Genomic DNA, 22,249 nt, shown 5'->3' with positions numbered 1-22,249 from the left:
GGTAACCAGTGCACTTTTACTAAGTTATATTAGTTACTGTGTTAATTATATAGCTATAACCTTAAAACACTGTCATTTTATTAAGAAATAGAATGCAAACATGAAACTATCTTGACGTTGATGATATCAGATGTTTCAATGAACTTACATGTGAAAGTTTGCAGACACAAAAAACAACTGTTTAGACAACTTGCAATCATAACCTCAATCAGAAAAAGGTGGGAATAGCAGAAACTTTGTTTCATGCTCCAGCATCTACCTAGTACTGCTGCCTGTCATGGAGAAAGTCTTTTGAGTCTATACATTAAGTTATATAGGACCAGGATGGATTTTAAACACTTTTTTCTCGTGGGTTCAATAGCCCCTGGAGGCTCAAGTAGCCACCCACTTTATAGTATTTAATCTCCAATTTAAAGCAAATCAATTATTGCAAAAAAAAAAAAAAAAAAATCACCAAGAGTTTTCATCTAAAATTATCAGAAAATTTTTAAAATAGAAACTAAACTTTTTTTTGTTGTTGTTGCTGTTTTGAGAAATAGGAGTCGAGGGGGAGGAGGCATATCAGTGTTAGTTATAAATTAGGGCACGAATTTACATATTAGGTGAAAGCGGATACCATTGATTGATATAGAGAGAAACAAAATTTTACTTTATTTTCACAGTAAATATTTAAGTTTATAAATAAAAATAAGTAGGGAAATGTGGGGTAAAGTTAAATAGCTTAGCAAAGTTAAAGACTGAAATATTTATACGATTTTCAGCGCCACCTTTCCAGCAATATTTTAAATTTATTATAAGCCATACAACTGATTTCAGTCAAAAAATAATAGTTCTAAGAATCAAGGTATAATAATGCAAGTTATTTTCAGAATTTGATACTCATATTGTAATATTTTGTACTTTAATCAAAAAAAAAAAAAAAAAAATCTTGTTGTAAAGTGATAAAGTTTTTTTGAATATTAATTAATATCTTCTAATACTTAAAATACACCACCAGCTCAGTTATTCCTGAGCTGGAATAACTGAGCTGGTGGTGTATTTTAAGTATTTCTGCCTTAGCCCTGGCTTAGGGCAGTAACTTACTACAAAATATCTTCTAATATTCAGTTTCGTATTTATTTAATTTATATTAGGCATGTTTTGATTTTAAACGTTTGATATAACTTGTAAAGTGCACGGGGGCAAAGTGAAATGGTCTAAATAAAATGCTTCATTGTATATACTTATTTATTAAATCACTTATGTATTCATTTGTTAATTCATTTTTCATTCCTTAATTTGTTAATTCCCTTACGTATTCATTCATCAGCTTATTTTCTTATTTACTTGCTATTTTATTCACTCATTTATTTTTCTCATATTAATTAAATAGTTTTTATTATTTCTTCATTTATTGTTTCATTAATTATTCGTTCATTTATTCATTCGATGAAAAACATATTCAGTAATCGAATATAAAATATTTTATTGGAAAAATATTTTCTTTTTTACTGCCAAAATTTGAAAATAAAATTTCAATGCAAGGTTTATTAAACAATACACTATTCTGCTTTATGTACTGTAATTTTCAAAACAATCATTCAATTTGTCGACTTTGATAAAGGTAAGATACCTTAACTATTTCACTTTACGACATTCTCCAACTCAATACTGCGTTAGCTAAGAGATTTTCTGAAATACAATGATAACTAATTAAAATTAATTCAGTAATTGATATCGCAAAGAAGAAGCTAGCTAAAATTTGTAGTTTTCTACTTGAAAATGAATCTTAGAAATTAGTTTCATTTTCTTCGTATCGCCAAGTGATGAATAACTATGCAAGTGGCAGTCGATGAAAATATTGCATAATGCTTCTTTTTGTATGTTAAAAAAAAAGAAAAAAAAAGAAGAAAATGAATTCTGCAGAAAAGAACGACAAAGAATACAAAAAAAGTAAGAAGACAAAATTAATTTATTTTTGTACATAAGCATTGCCAACATCTGCATAATATTACAAAAACAAAGGACATGATATGCTGATTTTCATGAAGACAATAATACTACAATCTTGTACAGTATCTACTGCCACGGACGGCTAAGATTTTATTCATTTTATCCCAGCACCAACCGTTTAGCCCCACCAGTACGCAACTCGGAACTACTCATCGAACAATAGGACAATTTTTGACATGACGACAATGCATTTACACATACTTCAACGATTTTTTTTTCTTTCCGTTTGAAACTGAAATGGCGTAACATATGTTTCTATTAGATGAAAGTGCTGAAAATTGCTTAAAAGTATGGTGTAAGTATACTTGGGTTATATTGGTTGGGTTTGAATTTTAAGTTTAGTGTTGAAAAATTTGAAAGAATTTTGATCAACCCTGAAAGGACCATGAGACTCATTGATCCACTAAGCTCTTTTTTAATTACTATAAATTATCGTGTACAAATAATTTATAAATTATGTTTGTTCCATGGTATTGAGTGGTCAAAACCAATACAGTAGCATCCGTCTATAGCGAAGCTGTATACAGAGAACTTTTGACTCTATAACGTAATAGCTTCAATTCCCTTTCACGTTTTTCTTATTATTTAACTTTCTGTAAGAAAGTTACGGCTATAACGAATTCTTTTTTGATCTCTTTGTCCTCGCTAACAACGGGTCCCACTGCATTAGCAAAAAAAAAAAAAAAAATTAAATTGGAATTTTATTTTAAAAGTTTCTTAAATGAATTACATGGATTGAAAGTAAAGCATTTAGACAGTCATGTTTCAACTTTTATTCAAGATTCATCTTGCATTGAAGATTAAATGGAAGTTAAATTATGAATGAATCGAATTTTGGAAAATAGTTGTAGCTTCGCATCTCTTACGGACCAGAGACGCATACGTCGCATCCAATTACACAAAATTCACTGACCCAATTTTCACCGTACTTGATAATTCTGACTTTCATGTTATTTACCGCGTCATTTAAGGTTTATGCATAAAAAAACCCGGGTAGTACACACAGAGGCAACCCGATGGGAAGTCATTGTTGACCTCCCAAAAATGTCCTTATTCGACAAATTTTTCCCTGTGATTCGGCAAAATTTGGAATTCATTTCGGAAAAATTAACATCATTCGACAAAATTTGGAATTCTATTCGGCAAAATTATCATCATTCGGTAAAATTTGGAGTTCCATTCGACAAAGGAAATGCATCTGCATTTAGTCTTGCTTCTAGTTTTATTCAAGATTAGTTTTTAATTGAAGATTAAATGCAGGTAGCTTTGAATCAACTGAATAAATTTTCATAAAACTTGACATACATTTTATTTACGTAGCCATTTAATAGTTTTATGAATAAAAAATTTCAAGTCTCTATATACCACAATACTAATAATGCTTAAAGCGTTTAACAGTGCAATAAAGAACAAACTTCCAACGCTAAGCTGGGACTAAGTATGCTATTCTTCAGAGGAGATATTTTTAACCAAATAAATGTATAGTGAAATAGCAAAAACAAAGGTTTTGAAATTCTTATACATAAACATACAATTTTTCTGTATACACAGCATTCTTACAATTTAATTGTCTAATATTATTTCAAAATTTCTCGTTGGTTGGAATAAAATCCAGTATAAAGCTTAATATTTTAAAGTGATCGATAAATTGGTTGATTGTCGTAGCTATGATATTGAATCTTTGTTGTATAAGACATTAGGGAACTGAATTTGATGGGAGCATGGAAAGATTGAATCAGGTCTTTCACTCGTTAAAATAAGTTAACAATATTGCAGAGTGGACAAGCTCTAGTTTAAACTCATTCGCGAAATATAGAGTCAGTATGTTTTGGTTTCATTTAGTATCACCGGATTGCATTAGATTCTATTCTGACCACGGAGGAAGAGGAAAGAGGTAATTATATTTGCGAAAGTCGTCTGGTTTCTATCCCATTTCTTGCAATGATTTTTGTTAGTCACATCTCAGGATGCATTTACTTTAAGACTTACTGCACAAAACAAAGATTCTCTCTGCTTCTTCTTTTGATCCGAATGGGGCGCCCGGCCAGTAGGATTTTGCTCAAATGTTGGAGTATTTTAAGAATAAATTAAGCTTAAGGTACATGTATCTCAGGATTAAATTTAAAATCGATTGTAGTTATCTAGATTAAATTACTGCTCCTTCTCTGACTATTCAATTTTATTTTTTCTAAAATTTTCCAGACCAATTCGTTGTTTTTATTGTGGAAACAAAACACCGTAGAACAACTATAAAAGGCAGACCGACCTATTCAATATTTTAGTTCCAAGAGAGGTGTGGGTTCAATCTTGCTCAAGGAACTTGAAAGTAAATTATTTACTTTCGCTTGCTGTTACGTAGCAAAACTAATCGGTAAGAAAATGGGTTAAAACCCATTATTTGAGAAAATTTAGCGAGATAAATGAACTTTTGAATAAAAAATGTTTTCTGCAAAAAACAGTGAAATTTTCACATCTGACTTTCGTTAGATCTACATTGATCGAGTTTTCCCGTTCTTATGAACAAATGTCAAACATCAATCAAACATATCAAAAGCATAGCGAAGTATTTTCTTCTGTGTTTTGGGGTACACAAATTAGAGGGGAAGGGGAGTGGGGGATTTACTTTTCCTCTTTCCACGTGGACACCAATGAGTATTGCTCATAATTTTTACCCGCACCATGATCGAAGAAGAAAATTAAGCACAACACTGCTGACAGCACTTTGTAAATGTCCTTTTCAGTTTGAAAATAACTTAACTATGATTGAATCTGAAATTATTGTTCTTGCAGCTAGTCCCACACACGTTGTTTACAATCACTTTGCTCAAATTGTCTATCATCCAAATGATCAGTTCACAAACTTCTTGATGCAGAAAGTCTTTTTTCAATGGCCAAATGAGAGTAGTTCTTGCAAGTAGCACGTGATTCATCTGGTGTCTGTCTGGCACAGGAGTGGTGAGGTAGCACTGGGTTAGAATCTCAGGAACTGAGTCCATTCTAAAATTTCTGACAATATGCCATACCTTCTATCCTTCCCTCGGCGGAATCCAATTTATACACTTGCGCGGCGCAAAAACCTGCGAAAGATGAACATGAAAACCTGAATTAACGTAGGTAATTAAATTGTAGTATTAAGGAGTCCGAAAAGTAATTTTGTTTTATTTTTTTTCAAATAAATTGGTTTTATTATTAGTCAATTATATAATCATCTTCGTTATCAGTTACCTTTTGCCACCTAGCGTGGAAATTTTCAATCCCGGACCGATAAAAATATTGATACTGAAGCAGGATGTATGATTATTTGTCACATAGTGATCGGAATCAAGGTTAAATAGATGGTGAAAGGTCGAAGTATAAAAGGGTGAGACAAACTTCAACAATCCGCAGTTTCTTTTTAACTGGATTCGTCTTGGGCAGTGTGATCTTGCATTATCCTGTTTCAGAATTACTCCTTTCCTGTTGACAAATGGCATGAACACATTCGTCCGATATTAGCTCCATTGATTTCTGCGACTAAAAACTTGAAAATTTGCTCATATCCAAACTGCTATCGTCAGATTTTGCTCCAAAACTAATTGATTATATCGATTTGGGATTGAAAATTTGCGCACTTAGATAGGTTTGTTGCTAAGGGGGGTAGTTACAATGTTGATCAATAATAGAAATTTGCTAAAAATGTAAATAAGAGGAGGCTACATGAAATAGTCGTGAAATGTAGCTCGGATTGTAGCTCGTTCTACTGTGGTTGTTTTTTAGCTGGCAATATTTTGTCTATTACCCGTTGGTTTAAAGATTCATTTTCCGAGATAACGCGTCGAGTATATCGAATACTGGGTACTTTTTAATATCTGACATAACTCTGTTCTTAAAGAGTTTGGATGTGACTTTCTTTGATGCGTTAAGTCAGCTAATTTTGTCCTACCTATACACTACGACGTTCAAAAAAAAAAAAAAAAAAAAGAAGTCGAAGTCAAATGGTGGCAGGAAAACTGAATTTTTTGTATGTACATAACAAACTACTACCCATACCCATATAAAAAAAAAAAGAGGATCAACTAGGAAAAAGGACAAATATAAAAAACCAGGAGCTCCAGAACAGCAAAAGAAACTAATTGTTTGAAGTTTTTCAACGTTTTAATAAACAACCTATATTCCATATCACCCGACTATTTCAAATCAACCTGCATTTGTAACTTTTTATGGTTTATTTATTTATTTATTATTATTGTTATAATTACGATTTTCACCGGCAAAAAGATAATTTTTTTTTTTTTTTTTTGAAGTTTCAGTTAATTAATTACAAATAGTATGCCTTTCCCTACAAACAATTTAACAGACACGATTTAATTTGCATCTTAAAATCATTTTGAAACGAAAATCGGTACTAACAGTACAAATGAAGTACACTTCGAATCTATTTTTATCAAATTAGCAAAATATACAAAAAATCCATAGATTTACTGACCTTCGACGTTAAAGTAATATTTAAAAAAATAAAAATAATAAATTTAAAAAAGGAAATATATTTATTTCCCAATTTTTTGTAAAAAAATGTTTGACTTTTGGAACATAATTTCGAATTAATATTCTTCGTCAAGCAGAGAATTTAACTTACCATCAGCACTCTGAACTAGCTCTGCTGTGAGGTGAAGGACTATTGCTTGGCCTGACTAGACACGTCCTGGCACTTGCAGGATTGCTGTTGCTATAGACGTCTTGTTGATTTTCCATGACTGTCCCATTGTGATCTTCGGAAGAAATCCGTAGAATGTCCACTTCTCTCTTAGGGATGTCGTATCCCAGGAATCTCGCCCTGAAACACTGATCTTGTCCGAGGTCCTGATATAGTGGTCCAGTTTCTAAGAAAGACGTTTTGGTGCAACTGCTGTCGGTGTAGGGAAAACAATCACCTTGCATGGGTCCCAGGTGAGGATGGGACTCGCTGTTACTCCAGAAGCCCTGCCGAATGTCTTTGTCCCATTTGGACAATCTTCTGCAGTGATCGAGATCGACCATGGAATATGGATTTCCGTAGCGCATGTAGGAAAGGTCGAACCTGTTTGTCGCTCGTGGTGAGGGACAGAAGAAGTGACCACGAGAACTTGGATCTTCTTGTCGCCTCACAAGATCGTCCGTACATCCATCAGAGAGCACACGATTGCTTTCCGACAGGACCGATGCTATCGGAATGTAAGATGACGGTCTGTTCGCCAGCGAGATCATGGCCGACACTTCTTCTGTGTTGGTGGGGGTTAGCGACTGTTCAACAGACTCATCATCCATCTGTTTTTGACCACGCAAAGAGACGAGGTGAGAGTAGGAAACAGTTGCGTAAACCTGGGTGCTACCATAGTAGGCCGAAGGTGGAACAACCACTTCTGGAGCAGTTGTTGGATATCCGGACGAATTTCGGCCAAGAGACGATGACGAGGATGTGGTCACTCTGGAAGGAGATTTGCTGGGACTACTTGATGTGGTGGTGGGAGATGCCGGCCTCTTGACAGCCGTGGGCCATCGCGCCTGCTCAGTTTCTGATGGTAAACTTGTATACGGAACACCGCCGTATTGGAGAACTGTAGGAGGTGCTTGGGGCTGTGGTTGAGATGACGATCCGTTCAAAGGTGGTGGTGGTGGATGTAGATGATAAGGGGAATGCGGGACGGCTGCTTCCGTGGGAGATGGGTGGTAAGGCATCATTGCTGAATAGTAAGTAGGAAGACGGGAAGGATGAGCTTCATAGGCGAGACCATAATGCATTTTGGAATGCAGGGAGTAATACTGATACAGCCAACTGTTTGCTCGCATCACGGCGGCTTCTTTTTCACTGAAAACACAATAAAAAAGACAAAATGAGTCGGTTTAATTAGCAATATATTGTAGACAAGTGTTACGCGTGCGCACTGTTGCTAATTTGCATTTTCAACGTTGTGTTTTCCGCTGTTACTTTGTTGCACGAAGGTATTTGTTCACTTTTAAAAACGGCTAATTTGTTAGATTTCCTGTGACATGATTTAGAGCTCTTAGAAACATAGCAATGAGATAAGACGCAGACAAAACCAAACTGATATAAAAATATCTGTAAGATTTTTTTTTTTTTTTTTTTTGTCAATCATTTCTAGCCCAATAATATTCATTAGCCACGATCATACTTTCATGGAATCAAATAGACTGACTTAATAATTAACGACTTTAAAGAGAAGTTTCAAAAATTCTAAGAAAGTATCGGTTGCAAAATTTTTATATAACGGTGTATTGCAGGATAAAGCTCTTTAAACATTAATTTAATTCTAATTATTTTGAACAAACAACTGTTGGTTCAATACTTTTATCACATAGTAATTTGTGCATGCCTCGTTTCCCGCGAATGCATCCTTAAACGAGCGAGAAGACGAAATTCTTCAGGTAAATTGAATTCCCGATAACTGCTGCATTTTCATTCGTAATCAAAATGAAAAAGTGTTGAAAATTTTTTCATTGAAATGCAAACAATCTACCCCGAAAGCATTCTCATAGATTTCTTTTTTCACCTTGAAACAGTGGCAGTTTAATTTGCATGTCTGTGATTTAAAACGTTGCCGTTGCTATAAAGGAATATAAATCTTTTTTAAAACTAGTTGGTGCTAGTAAAGAAATCAACTGTTGAAACATCTCCCCAATCATGTAAATAATGTAATAGTTTCTTTTCGCATTAAAATTATCCCTTAATATTGACACGTTTTTATTTTAAAAAATCATTAAAAATGACTAAAATCATCTGTTTTGAAGCAAGTGGCTATAGCTTGAGGGGCAAATACTATAAACTTGGACAGGGGCGTAGCTAAGGGGGGGGTTTTGGGGACAAAACCCCCCCCCCCGAAAAGTTAGTCTCAAAAAAAAAAAAGAGAAGAAGAAGAGAGAAGAGAAAGAAAAAAAAAAGAAGAAAAGGAAAAAATTCCAAGCAATTATACACACACACACACACACACACACACACACACACACACACACACATATATATATATATATATATATATATATATATATATATATATATATATATATATATATAAAAGAAGTAACCCCCCCCGAAAGTCGGGTCTAGCTACGCTACTGAACTTGGATGCTGCCACCATATTGAGTCAAATTTCATTGCCACAAACGTGATTCTTATGAACGATGTGGTTATTATATAACATTGTGTATTATTTGACTTTCTTCGGCAACATGGTGGAAAATGACGTCACCGTGGTTTAAAGGATTTGCCGTAGTTTGCTTTTGTGTTTACCTGAGTATCTGATTGGTGCATACTATGACGGACTGCTGTGTTGTGTCGGTGCCATCTTTGATCTGCAGAACCACATGGACCCACAGCCAGCGGCCAGAACTGTCTTGAAGTCGTAGCAGTATGATGCATGACCTCTCTTGCTCGGACTGCGTGACTGTGAAGAGAGAAAGAAATAAAGAGCCATAAATAAGCTTTTAAAAGCAATATGTTCATAAAACAAATGCATAAACGATTATGAGCAGCATGGATCAACAATGATTCTCCAAATAATGGATCATAAACTGATTGTTCACATTTTGATTATCGGTGGAAGCTTTTGTCTCGTTTAATAACAGCAGACATCAAAGTGTAGCGCCTGTCATTTCGATATAAATCAAGACAGTTGGAATAAACAAGCCTCCTTCCTTTTGGTGGAATTATGATTGTCTTTTCGTGCATGACAACAACACTCGAATCATTAAATATTCTGCTTAATCATTCTGCTCTTCATTAACTTCAAGGGAAAAGGGTGTAGACTGCTCTTCAGTTTTTAATGAATAAGTTACTCGTTTTATTAAAATGTGTTTTTTTTTTTATGCTTCAAGAACCATAAACGGACTTACTGAGTCTGTGCTTGGATTGGGCTTCTCTCAAGTGTTCCCAGTGCACAAGCTCGTACCATGACACACCTTGCAAACTGGATTTGCTGTAGCCCAAGTGGAATTCGCCTCTGCAAGAAAAAGTAATTCACAATGTTAGAAATTATCATTCATTCAAAAAACGCAAACGTGAACCAGTCACTTTAATACATAACGATGTCATGATGCTCATATACTTTGAAAATGTTTTGGTCTTATTTATCCAGGTAAATTATCACAGAAAAAACACTGCATTGAAAAATAACCATACACTTAATGATCTGAATATAACAGTATAAAAAGCGAAACGTATAATGATAGTTTATGATCTCAATAAATATCATTCAAGTAAAACGAATAGAAAATAATGGATTTACGGCATGCAGTTAGTACAGAAGTTCGATCTATTTTATGTAATAATGAAGACGTGTACAATTTCGATCTGTTTTCTGTAAAGATGATGACATGCACAAGTTAAACCTGTTTTCCGTAAAGACGAAGATATGCACCCGAAATTCGATGTGTTCTGTGTAATGATGAAGAAGTGCACAGGTTCGATCTGTTTCCAATAAAGATGATGACGTGTACAAGTTTGTCTGTTTTCTATAAAGACGAAGGCATGCGCACGAAAATCGATGTATTTTGTGAAATGATGAGAAATTACAGAAGCTAGAACTGCTTTGTGTAATGATGAAGGTGTGTACAATTTCGATCTGTTTTCTGTAAAGATGATGACACGAACACGTAGAATCTGTTTTTCGTAAAGACAAAGACATGTGGAACATGAACGAAATTCGATGTGTTTTGTGGAATGCGGAAGAAGTGGACAAGTTCGAACTCTTTTCAGTAAAGATGATGACGTGCACAATTTCGATATGTTTTGTATAAAGACGAAGACGGGCACACAGTTAAAACTCTATGAGCAAACGCATTACATTCGATTAATAAAACTCATGCTGTCGAATCATAGATGGAAATCTATGAAACAAATTCGTTAATCATCTTTTGTAAGTAATCATGCCATGGACGTCTTCAGAAATCACTCAGATTCGAGTAACTTAAAAAGAGATAACAGTGAAACTTTTAGCTACTCTTTTTTTTTTCAATAATTTCTTCCACAAATGTTAGAAATATTCAATTTTAGGAACTCAGGGAACGTACAGAGAGATTAAAGTATGAGGAATTCAGTACTTTAGTGTACTATCAGTTATTATACAACCCCTTTCTCCATTTTTCATATTTTCACATAAATGGCGGTTGATTTTTGAGGCGATGTTTCAATTGGCAAAAAGGGGTTTCACAATCTAGTTTCCTCCCCTTTCCAAAGCTATCTTCAAGAGAATACTAGTAAGGAGAATTTCTCCTCCCCCCGCTCCCAATAAAATTATAGTAATGGTTTCTAAACAGAAAAATAGTGGAAGTATACCTGGAAAAGAATCGGCAAGAAGTAAACGGAATAATTATTTTCGCCTGATGCCTTTAAATATTTCATATTTGATTCATTTTCACTTGAATTTCAAGAAACGGTATCACCATTTCTAAGTTATTATTCAAAACCTTTGAATTATAAAGAGGAGTCCATGTCCACTAATTTGCGTGGTACTTTCTGTTACGCCTTTAATATCCCGTCGCTCAATGGACTAATCAATATCAAATTTGAAAATATAGCATTGTTTATCTTAGCTATTTGATTCAAGGAATAGAAAACGTGACAAGAAAGATAAAACAAAATAATTCGCAGCCTAATTTAAATCCCATCGCTGAATTTCTGTAGCAGCCGGTTGAAGAAATATGAACATTGTAAATTATGATTCGTATCCCAATTGACCACCATATCCCTATTAATAATTCATGCTGATGATCGAGCAGAGAAAATAGCCGCGTTCGATTCGCCTTTGAAAGAAAAACTGCTTCGCATTTTTATTTATTGATGTTGCATATTTCGCCCTTTTCTTACCATTCCTCCAACCGTAAGGCTCCGCCCACCTACCGCTCCGAAATCCAATAAATAACGCAAACCTCTTCATTCCAAATTCCGCCCATTCTCCCACGTAAACTGCAACCGAAACTTGTCACGACTCACGCAGGAAGAAAAAAAAAAAGGAGAATAAACAAAAGAGGCGCGTAACAATGATTCCCAATGAGACACGGTCCCTCCCCTAAAAGACCGCTGGTCGAAGTATTTTTCCTTTTTTTCCTCCGGAGCAGGAGCAGGTGCATGAGTCTTCTATCGCAGTTCCAATCGAAGAGCAGAAGGCCGTGGGAATGGTTGCCGACGCCTTGACCCGTGGTCAGCAGTCGCACATGGCGCAGGTGGTCACTTCTGTTTCAGAGGAACATCGCTTTGAGCGTCGCTTGCTTCTGATCACGACAAGGGCTACCGAAGGTCCTCCCCCTCCTCCTCATCTTCAGCTTGTTTTCGAACAATTTTCCTTACTGGTGACATAGTCTGATTTAACTTTTCTACCTCCTCGGGGTTAATCTCGATAACAAAAAATACTGTCAATAAGAGGACTGAACTTGTCTTACATGAAACCTATAGATTCTGATACAGTTTAGTAACATAAATCGAGATTAGTCTACAAACATTCTTTGGGTGCAATTGGGAAACCCCCTCCTCCTCATCTTCAGTTTGTTTTTCGAACAATATTCTACACTGCTGACAGTCTGATTAGCTTTTCTACCTCCTTGGGGTTAATATCGATACCAAATATACTGCTAATAAAAGGACTGAACTTGACTTACATGAAACCTATAGATTCTGATACAGAGAAGTAACATGAGTCTAGATTAGTTCACTAACATTCTTTGGGAGCAATTGGGAAAACCCCTAACCTTCAGGTTGCTTTTCATCAATTTTCGACTGATGACATAACCTGACTAACTTTTTTACCGCCTTGAGGATAATCTTGATGCAAAAAATAATGTCAATAAGGCAACTGAACTTGTCTTACGTGTGAACCTTCAGATCCCGCGACATTAGGTCCACAATATTCTTTGTGGTATATAATTAAGAGACTCCACCTCCTCATAGTTTTTTTGAACAATTTCCAATACTGGTAACGGTGAACGTAGCTAGGTTAACTTTTCTTCCGCTTTGGAATTAGCAAGAAATATATAACAGTCAATAATAAGACTGTTGCGGACATAGTATAGACACTGAGCTTGTCTTTGCGTCGAACTTGTTGATTCTGATGCACAAATTTAGTAACATGATATGCATAAATTTGTCCAACAAACAGTTTTTCTGATTGCAATCGGTAGACCCCTCCTCCTCGTCTTGTTTTTCGATCTGTTTTTTCACTCTTGACATTGACTGCTGGTTAACTTTTCTACCACATTGGGAGTTAATCTTGATATTAAAGAAATACTCTCACTTACTGACAATATTTCTTGATATCATTGCTGTATAGAGCAGCCAGTTTTCCCGTCTGTGAGTGCAAAAGGGGGGGGGGGGAGGGAGGGATAACTAGCCAGGATCATTTTCTATGAGGATCTTTTCGGATATATTTATTTTAAGAATAATAAAGCAATCGTTCGCAATTAAAAATAACTTCAGCGTATCATGATCCGCAATTCAGCAATAACAATGAGATAGCAGCAAAAAACAAACACAATTGACGCTCCATTTTTACGAAACTCTTAATTTAAAAACACTCACGGTTTTACGAACTATTCACTAGTCTCAAAAAATCTTCAATTGAAACAATGTAATTTTTCAGTCTTATTTACGAACTAGAAATGACCAAAAATCTCTCTCTTTTTTACGAACTGAAGTTCAAAGATACTTTTAAGCTCAAAGTTGATCGTTCCTAAGAATTCTTAGGGACCATTGAACCATCAGTGACAGGAAATTTCATAGAAGAAGATAATCCTTTTCAGTTCAATTGTAACAATCTTCCACCCCAAATTGCCAGCCACGACAACAACAACACAACACGTAAATTATTGTTAAATGTTAAAGTGGTCAGAGGACCTTGATTATCCGATCTAAATTTCTGAATGTCTGTGCTAAGTTTTTTTTTTTTTTTTTTGTTTGACTCAAAAACAAAAATAAAATATCACTTAGTATTGATAATACTCAGCATGGAAATAGGCATATCATACGTAGTGCAAAGCGATACGTTTCGATTTTACGAACATTTTCCGTAGTTCCAAGCAGATCGTAAAATTGAGCGTCAACTGTATTTTAACATAGCCTTTAACGTAGGAGGTTTGTTAGTGTTTCAATAGAGGCATCATCCCGCCAGGAAAAAAATGAATGGGCTGTAAATATGAAGTTGAGAGAGAAAAATGTACTCACATCCGATCGACGTGCAGGAATTTCATGTCCATGGCGTGAATGGTGGTGAAAACCGACGTGCTGCCCTGCACGACGCACTCCCGCGTTTCGGGCATAGCGACGGGAGTGCACGTGGCCAGGAAGACGGGCTCGTTCCGGCTGCAGAGGGGGAGGAAGCTGACGAAGTGACCCTCTACCAACACCACCTAGACAGGATAAAAAATAAAAAATGCGTGAAATATAGCAGAAATGCGATGGGGATTATATGTTTTAATTTTAAAGGGGATCCCTGTGTCCAAGCTTTGGCGTCCCCCCACCTCCTCCGCCTTTTTTTTTTCAATATGAAGTTATTGATAGGGAAGCACCATAGTGCCAGATATTCATTTTATTTCGAGGTGGGCAAAGATTTGAAACTGCCATCATATTCTTTCCATCTTCTTTACCAAGTTTCAGTTTTTAAGAGCAGAAAAAGGGGCATTCATAACATGTAAGACAAGTATCTTTCTTTCTTTCTTTGGTTGCGTGTATGGTTACGTCGGAGGAATAACGGAAGTTGGGGCATTGGTGAAAGTCCCCCGGAAAATTTTCGAAGTTAAAGTTTTAGAAACATTTAAAGGGCCAGACCATCACCTTCGGTCAATCCAAATTTTTGGATTAAAAAAAAGGACACTTAAAACGGCTATTAAGAAACCGTTGAAGTGTGAACTATTCTTTCAAACACTTACATATTTGCTAAATAACTACTAATTAATGTTAAGTGATCAATTATATTATTATGATCATAAACAACAATTTGTTCAATAAATATCACGGAAGCTAGAAAATTTAGTAGATTTTTATAATAAGACATTAAAATATAGTAAGCTTTCTTCGTTATACTGTTACGAACAGCGCGGTTAATTTTATTTTTGTTCTTTGATTTTAAACGTGAATACGCAATGAAGATATAATTACTTAATGTAGCAATACTTCACTTTCAAATTCGAATTTAACAGCATTGTGCATTACAGTGTTCAAGAAATTTATTGGTGGGCATGGAGATGGAAGAAAGGGAGGAGAAGTGATAAAAATGTACAAATATTTAGGTTCCTACAATAAAAATGGTCTCCCCCGGTGATCTTGAAGTTATATTGTTTACTCTCCAGAAAAATAAATAAATAAAATAAAATACAAAATTCAGTTTAACGAGATTTTGGTTAAAAGAATTTCGAATAATCGAGGTTCTATTGCACGGCAGATTCTTGATTAATCGGGATCGGTTTATGCAGGTTGAAGATTATTCGGGTCTGCCTCAAATATGTTACTAAATTATATAGATCAAGAGAGAGATAACACCCCTGCAGAAAAAATATTAAGGAATTTGCAGAACAGAATTCGTCGCAGAACAAAGGAAAAGCAGACCCGAGCATCTATATTTTATTTTTAAAAACAGAAAAGTTAACTAAATTTCTATTATGAGAGTAGTAAATCCAGAGACATATTTAAAAAATTTAATTTATTTTTCTGTTATTTATTTTTTTTTAATTCCTCTTTTGACTTAATTTTGGTCTTATTGTAACATTTTACATTTTATATCATTTTATCAAAACATTTTCATCAAAAGTTACATACATTCGATTATCCGGGATATTCGTTTAGCCAGGTGAAGGCACTTTTCGTCCATCTCCGCAAATCGGAAGTCTTCAGTAGCTCTATTTTCTTTTATTGAAGAAGATATTTCCTAAAACTTCGAACAATTTGCATACAAAGATATTTTACACGCCCTTACCAGCGTATTTTCGCGTTGAAAATCAGAAATATACATCAAAAATGTAGTAAAACGTAGGGCCTGATTTTGAAATTTTTACAAAGAGACCAGGCACGACTAGGGGGCAGTAGGTTTTTATTTTAGCTTTAGCAGTCAGACATCCTAAATGTTAAAATTCAACATCTCTTCTTTCCAGCCCTCTTCCATTTTATCCTTAAAAGCTATTTTTTTATGGAGTAAATCACTGTGATGATTTTCATATGTTTGACTCCTCTAAAATGAATTTCACTCCTCGCAAAAATGAAAAGAAGTATTTTTACGCCGTGAAAAAAACCCTAACTATATTTCTCGTTTTCGCTAGCTTTTTAAGATAATTCGTTCGCTTACTCTCTCTCTCTTTTCACGACCTGAATTTTGCAATTCGTTTTGACATCTCATTTATCTTAAGAGAAAGTTGAAGTGCACGAAAGCTCATTGAAAGTCACACATTCGGAATCAATTACATTAAATTTTTGATGGACTGATGAAAATTGCTGCTGAAGCATCACGAAGTTTCCGTCGTTTCAAACTATGATTAAAACAATTATGATTACGAAACATCATTGGTAAAATGACATCACGTAAGGCGAAGAACGAACCAGGACTTATGAGGTTTTTTTATTTATTTTCTTTTGGTATTCTGTTTTACAGTAAAATAAAGTGTAATTCAGGGAGCAAACGTTTAGGGCAATTCTCCCCAGAGCTCTTGTCTTCAAACCATTACAAATCCAATAATGGTAATGTACATATAAGCTGAGATATTGCTAGAACTTTTCTCAAGGCGTAAAAATACTCCTTGACATTTTTTAGAGGAGTATGTACTATGGAGGGTATGTTTTATGTACAATAATATTATATGCCAAAATAGTGACTAAAATATCCTCATGTTGAAGGAGCTTTCAAAATAACACGTTCTGCCAAAACATTGTGTTCTTGTCTCGTGCATCAGCCAAGGGATGCATTTCCATGGATAAAAGAAAATAAAGGACTTTCTGGATGTATTTATTAATAAAGGATGTGCATATTAACAAAATTTTCTAAGACATTCAAGGCTTTGAAAAAAAAAGATTCTAGGACTTTCAGGGTTTTTCAGATCGTGTAAGTACTTTGTAAATGGTTAAAAATCCGATATTTTTTTCAAATTAAAAAAAAAGGAAAGAAAAGTCGAAAAGTAGAAAAAAAAAAGCTTGAAGAATCTCATCCCTGTTTTTTGCACCGCATTTTATTTATTTATTTAATTTTTGTAAGAGACTGTTCTCAAATGATGAGGTACTTTGAAGGGGAGAGGGGTTCGTAAAAGTGTGACAATTTGTGACAAAAGGGATGGGAGAGGGTTACAAGAAGTTGGACATTATGCAGTTTTGATAACAATATGCAAATGAAAAATAGCGTGACTTGTAACAAAAGGGGAGGAGGGGTAAGGGACTTTGTTTGCTATGCTGCTTAAAAGTGTATAGCATCAAAAGCTTCATAGCATTAAAAGTGTATAACATCTTTGGCGCCCCCCCCATGAGCAAGGGCGCACTCCCCCTCAATGCCACGAAGACAACACCTGGTTCGGGTGCCCCCCCCCCCCCTCCTGAAAAAGAGGAAAATGTTCCTTAAAACACCTCCCCCTAAAAATTTCAATGGCACAGACTGCGCCATGACCTCCCCATCCCTAGATGGGCACCCCTGGCATCTTCTAGCGTCAAAACAGCTGTTTTTTTTTTTTTGTGTGACACATTGTTAGAGGTGTCTTTTTTTCTTTTGAAAATAAAAGTGACATCAATAATGGACAGCCCCCTAAAAAAATATAAAAAAACTCATACCGATCTGCGAAATTCGTTCACAACTTTTTACTGCTTCGCGTGTCAAAAAAGTTGTACAAACCGCTGCCTAGGTTTCAAAGCCGGAATCCCAGCTACTCGGAACGAAATCAATTCCAAACTAATAATTCCTCGCAAATTGTTCGACTGCGCGCACATAACTTCTCGGAACCCTTCTCCCTGAAACAAAAAGGCAGTTTCCCTTTGTGTGCTGCCGCTCTGAAGGGGGCATCGCACACAGAACGAGCGGCACACATCACACGGCTCCCTTAATGACGCTTCCAGCGAGTCTATGACGGGTGGATCTTTCACACGCAAAGAGTGGACGCTTCTGCCGCACCTGGGGGAAAGTGACGGCCCCCCTTTCCATTTTTGTTTCTTTTTAACGAGAGGTGGCTAATGAGATCGAAGATTTACCGTCTCGGGTCATCTGCGAATTACGGGTAATGTTAGGAACGGGGGCAGGATTAGGCTGGCTATTATGGTCTTTTAATTCCGCTGAAGAAATGATAAGATTATTACTTCGGAGCATTTTCTTAACTGATTGCTGGTGAAGAACGTCGGTTATGCCTGGTCATTTTAGTACTTTTTGGCTTCGCTACCACTCTGATTCTCAGTTGTTGTGAACCAAACGTATAATACGACATTTAAAGTTAACAAGAACTAATATTAAATTCAAAAACTTAGAAAACCCTCGATCCCGAAGACCGAAAACTTCATATGAAGATGAATCTGGTTATCCAGAACACACATAAACATTTTTTGTAACCAAATTTTTTGTAATCAAAATGAAAACACTCGGAAAAGAAAAGAAAATCACTAAGTTTCGTTAGTCGCAAAAGCAGAATCTAGAGCAGAAATTGAAAATTTTTTAAAAGCGTTGCTTATGTATACTAACATCAATTACAAGTATTTGACTTGTTAGCAAATAGAAAATGAGTATAGATAAGAATTTTAAATCATTGAGCTTTCTCCTTGTCTGACAACGATGAAATTATTACCAATCGCGTGATCAATCGTTTAGAACTGTATTTAAAATGTAATAAGCAATGATATGATTCCAGTTCTGTATAACTTAGAAGTTCTATACAAATGCGATCATACATAAAAAATTCCGTCCTTCCAACTGGTATCATTATTTTAAACGTAAGAGTAAGTTTTCAGTACCAAAATTACGAAAGAATGTTAATTCGGTTTTTAATAATCTACCATAAATAAAATCTTTAAAAGTTAGATCTAGTTAACAACACCCACGATCAAGTAACCTTTCAGATATATGTTTTTTAAAAATCAAAATTGGTTCATCGGTTTAGGAGCTACGATGCTACAGACAGACACCCTTTCTTTTTTGCATCGGGGGTAAAAAAATAACAAAATTTTACTCAAATTAGATTTTTAATGAAAGATTCAAGATTTTAAAGGTTTAATGTAGAAAATGTTCAATTTTATACAAGTCTGAGAATATTTTACAATAAGAGAGAGAGAGAGCTCACGTCTTTATGTTTAAGGAGGGAGAGGATCTCCTTTCATCAGTGCTGCAGATGGAAAACAAATGTTTGGGGTGGGGTTAGCACCTGTTTAGGGCAAATGTCATACTAGTTGACGAATTTTTGTTAGACCCAAAAATTTCAGTTCAGAATACTTTAATTCAAAAAGCTGATATTTATACGAGCATTATTACTATTTTTTTTTTAGAAAAATGTAGTATGAAACAAATTTACATTAAATCTACATTTATTTATTTGTTTGTTATTTATTTATTTTTGTAACAATAAACCAAATATTTAGAGAGACGGATCTCCCCCACGCCCACTCCCTTTAACTACAGCATTACCTTAAAAAAGCTTGATTTTAATGCATGAGATGGTGAAGCATAACAACATCCAGTTGTTTTAATAAAGATAATAACTACTTTGAGTTTCAAAAGGAGATGCGAAAAACAAACAAACAAACCCCATGATAAACGTATTGTCTAGTTTAGAACGGTAAACTAAAAAGGAAACAACATATTGAATACACCTGCTTTACGGCAAATGTTAATGGCACTCGATTTCTTTTTACATCAAGTAAAAGTTGGATAACTACAGCCTTAGCGAGATGTAACACAGATTTTATCGTCCGCCGTACCATCTGATGACATTTACCCAATCCATTTACCGCCAAAACGCGGAAAAGAAGTTGGATGTGCTTTAGAAACCCACGAAATATCAATTTCCCGACGAAAGATTAGGAATTAAGAGCACTATCAGTCCGATTACATTCTTTTAAAGACCAAACCCGTGTTTCTTCAGGCGGAAAACATTCTGTTCTTCCAGAAATACAACCGACTATCATCGTTTAGTCTATGGGAAGGGAAAACCACAAAGGGGAATGTTTGATATCAAAATTTGCCGGGGTCGCCCCACCCCTCAACCCGCGAAAGGTCACGGGTCATCAGACGGCTCGTAAATCAATAAATATGGGGATCCTGTTAAAGGTCAAACCCTGAGGGCACTCCCACGCCACCTGGGGTCGACTCGAAGAACCGAGATGCTTTGGGTGCTGATGGTGAGATATGCGATTACTGAAGATGATGACTACGAAGAGCAGTTGGTCATTAGAAATTCTTCATTTCGTTTTCTAAGAGGTTGAGTTTCTCTCGTTTAAAAGGTGCTCCCGCTGTGTTATATATTTGACTGAATCTAAAATTTTAACCAGTATTTCATTTCAAAGAAAACATTCTATTTTCAGTAAGTTAAGCCCAGAATGAATGACTGAGCTTGCAATGTATTTTATGTAAAACATTTTATGTTTTTTTTAACGTTTCACCCGCTGATTTTTTCGGAGCAAAGATGTATTAAGTTCTAAGTAGAAAAACATGATTCATCTGTCACGAACGAAGCTGATTAGCAAGATTTATTCTTGAATTAGTTGTTTTTGATTTTTACTCCGATAAGACCGAAAAAAAATAGTAAAAAGTACAAGAGTATAAATCAAGCTTTGAAACACAGTTGGAAGACAAATAAAAGTTTCCTGTTGAAAGAGTTTTGCTTGTATTTTTAATTAGATTATTTAAATTTTTCGTGTTATTATTTGAAAAAAATATTTCAAAGTAAAAGATTATAAATGACGTTTTGAAATACTGTAGAAAGACCTTTTTATAAGTTCATTTGAAAACACACAAAACATTCAGCTAAGTTTAAAGAAACCCGAATATTCCATAACAAGCTTTGCATAACATTCAACTTAAACAATGAGCGAGTTTCACTGAATATTGATGAAATTCAAAACATTTCTCCCGAAACGAGTTCAATATTTCCACAATTTCGGCCGTTGTGTCAAATTATCAAACCTGAATCAGCCAAAACTTGTACTTAAAAAGTTGAAGTGTTTTTTTTTTTAATTAACAAACAGTCAACCGGGTCAACTTTTCCAAATGGGATATCTTTGCCGGTTTTTAAAAACGGAGATATAGCTCTGAAATCAGCAAATAGATGAGTTAGTTTCTTTGTGTAATAACTACTTCTTCTATTAGCTGGTTTTGATACTTACATTAGTTATAGAGTGCCAAATATCGTTTTCAAAAAACGGCGAAGATGTCTCACTTAGAAAATCGTGCCGATTGAAGTTAAATGAGCTACTGAATGATTACCACCTCTTAAATGAAGTTCAAGTCCAGCTTAGAAATTTACCCGTTCTAGGTAATTAATATCCAACACATCGAATTCTCAATTCAAATAAACTCTCCGGCTAATGGCGGGCCAAGGCAGATCTACTTACGTATACATATATGACCTCTCCAATGAGACTTTAGTGCAGGAATAAGTAACTGGAGGGAGCAAGTCCAATAATTGGCTTAGAAAACGCTGAGGTAGAGAAAGTCACATGGTTCCACTACGACGAGTTGGAGACACGCCTTACGTGAAACGAGTGAAAGAAACCTGACTTCTTCCAATACTCTACTTTAAAATATATCACGTGACTTGAGATCATTGCTTCAACATTTGAAAGCTTCACTCTTTCCACCTTTTATCCCTTCTCAATGAATGAGACATCTGCCTTGTCCGAGGAAAATAAAAATGTCCTACTTCTTCGGCTAATTTTTTAAACCAGCGCAAGGTGGCGTTTTCAAGCTCCAGAACTGCGAATAGATAGAAGGAATTACCTTCTTAACCAATACGTTAGTCGTGATCCGCTGCTACGAAAATTGGCCGCAATATGCCAATGAAATTAAAGAAATGAATTGCCTTTGAGAATTTTTCGTATTTTACAATCTAGTATGCATTAGCAACAGGGGTTTTTGAACTATATTATTAAATAAATCATTTTTTAAATAAAAAGAAGTCAACGAGCTCAGATATTTTGTATGCAAATGCGTTGCCTTTTAATCACCGGAGTTGAGTATGATCTTGCATTTTATATGTAAATGCATCATAAGTGTATCACGAAATTGGCATTATCGTCGAACCAAGTAAAATAAACACCTTTTACTGCTGCGCTTTTTACACCGATTTCCAGCAA

General features: G+C 35.2%; 1 protein-coding gene across 1 annotated transcript in view; it reads right to left on the bottom strand.

The window, feature by feature from the left end:
* Positions 1-4,589: 4,589 nt before the first annotated feature.
* LOC129225283 (PAS domain-containing protein cky-1-like) overlaps positions 4,590-22,249 on the bottom strand; it is a 183,030-nt gene continuing 165,370 nt past the window's right edge. The window contains exons 6-10 of the mRNA XM_054859869.1: positions 14,177-14,361; positions 9,859-9,965; positions 9,257-9,410; positions 6,608-7,816; positions 4,590-5,069 (exon numbers count right to left, since the gene is read on the bottom strand). Coding sequence (XP_054715844.1) covers positions 6,610-7,816; positions 9,257-9,410; positions 9,859-9,965; positions 14,177-14,361 — 1,653 coding nt within the window. The 3' untranslated portion in view covers positions 4,590-5,069; positions 6,608-6,609. The remainder of the gene's footprint in view (positions 5,070-6,607; positions 7,817-9,256; positions 9,411-9,858; positions 9,966-14,176; positions 14,362-22,249) is intronic.

The sequence above is a fragment of the Uloborus diversus genome, chromosome 6 (genome assembly GCF_026930045.1).
Source record: "Uloborus diversus isolate 005 chromosome 6, Udiv.v.3.1, whole genome shotgun sequence".
Classification (NCBI taxonomy): Eukaryota; Metazoa; Arthropoda; class Arachnida; order Araneae; family Uloboridae; genus Uloborus; species Uloborus diversus.
This window is presented reverse-complemented; position numbering and strand designations above follow the sequence as displayed.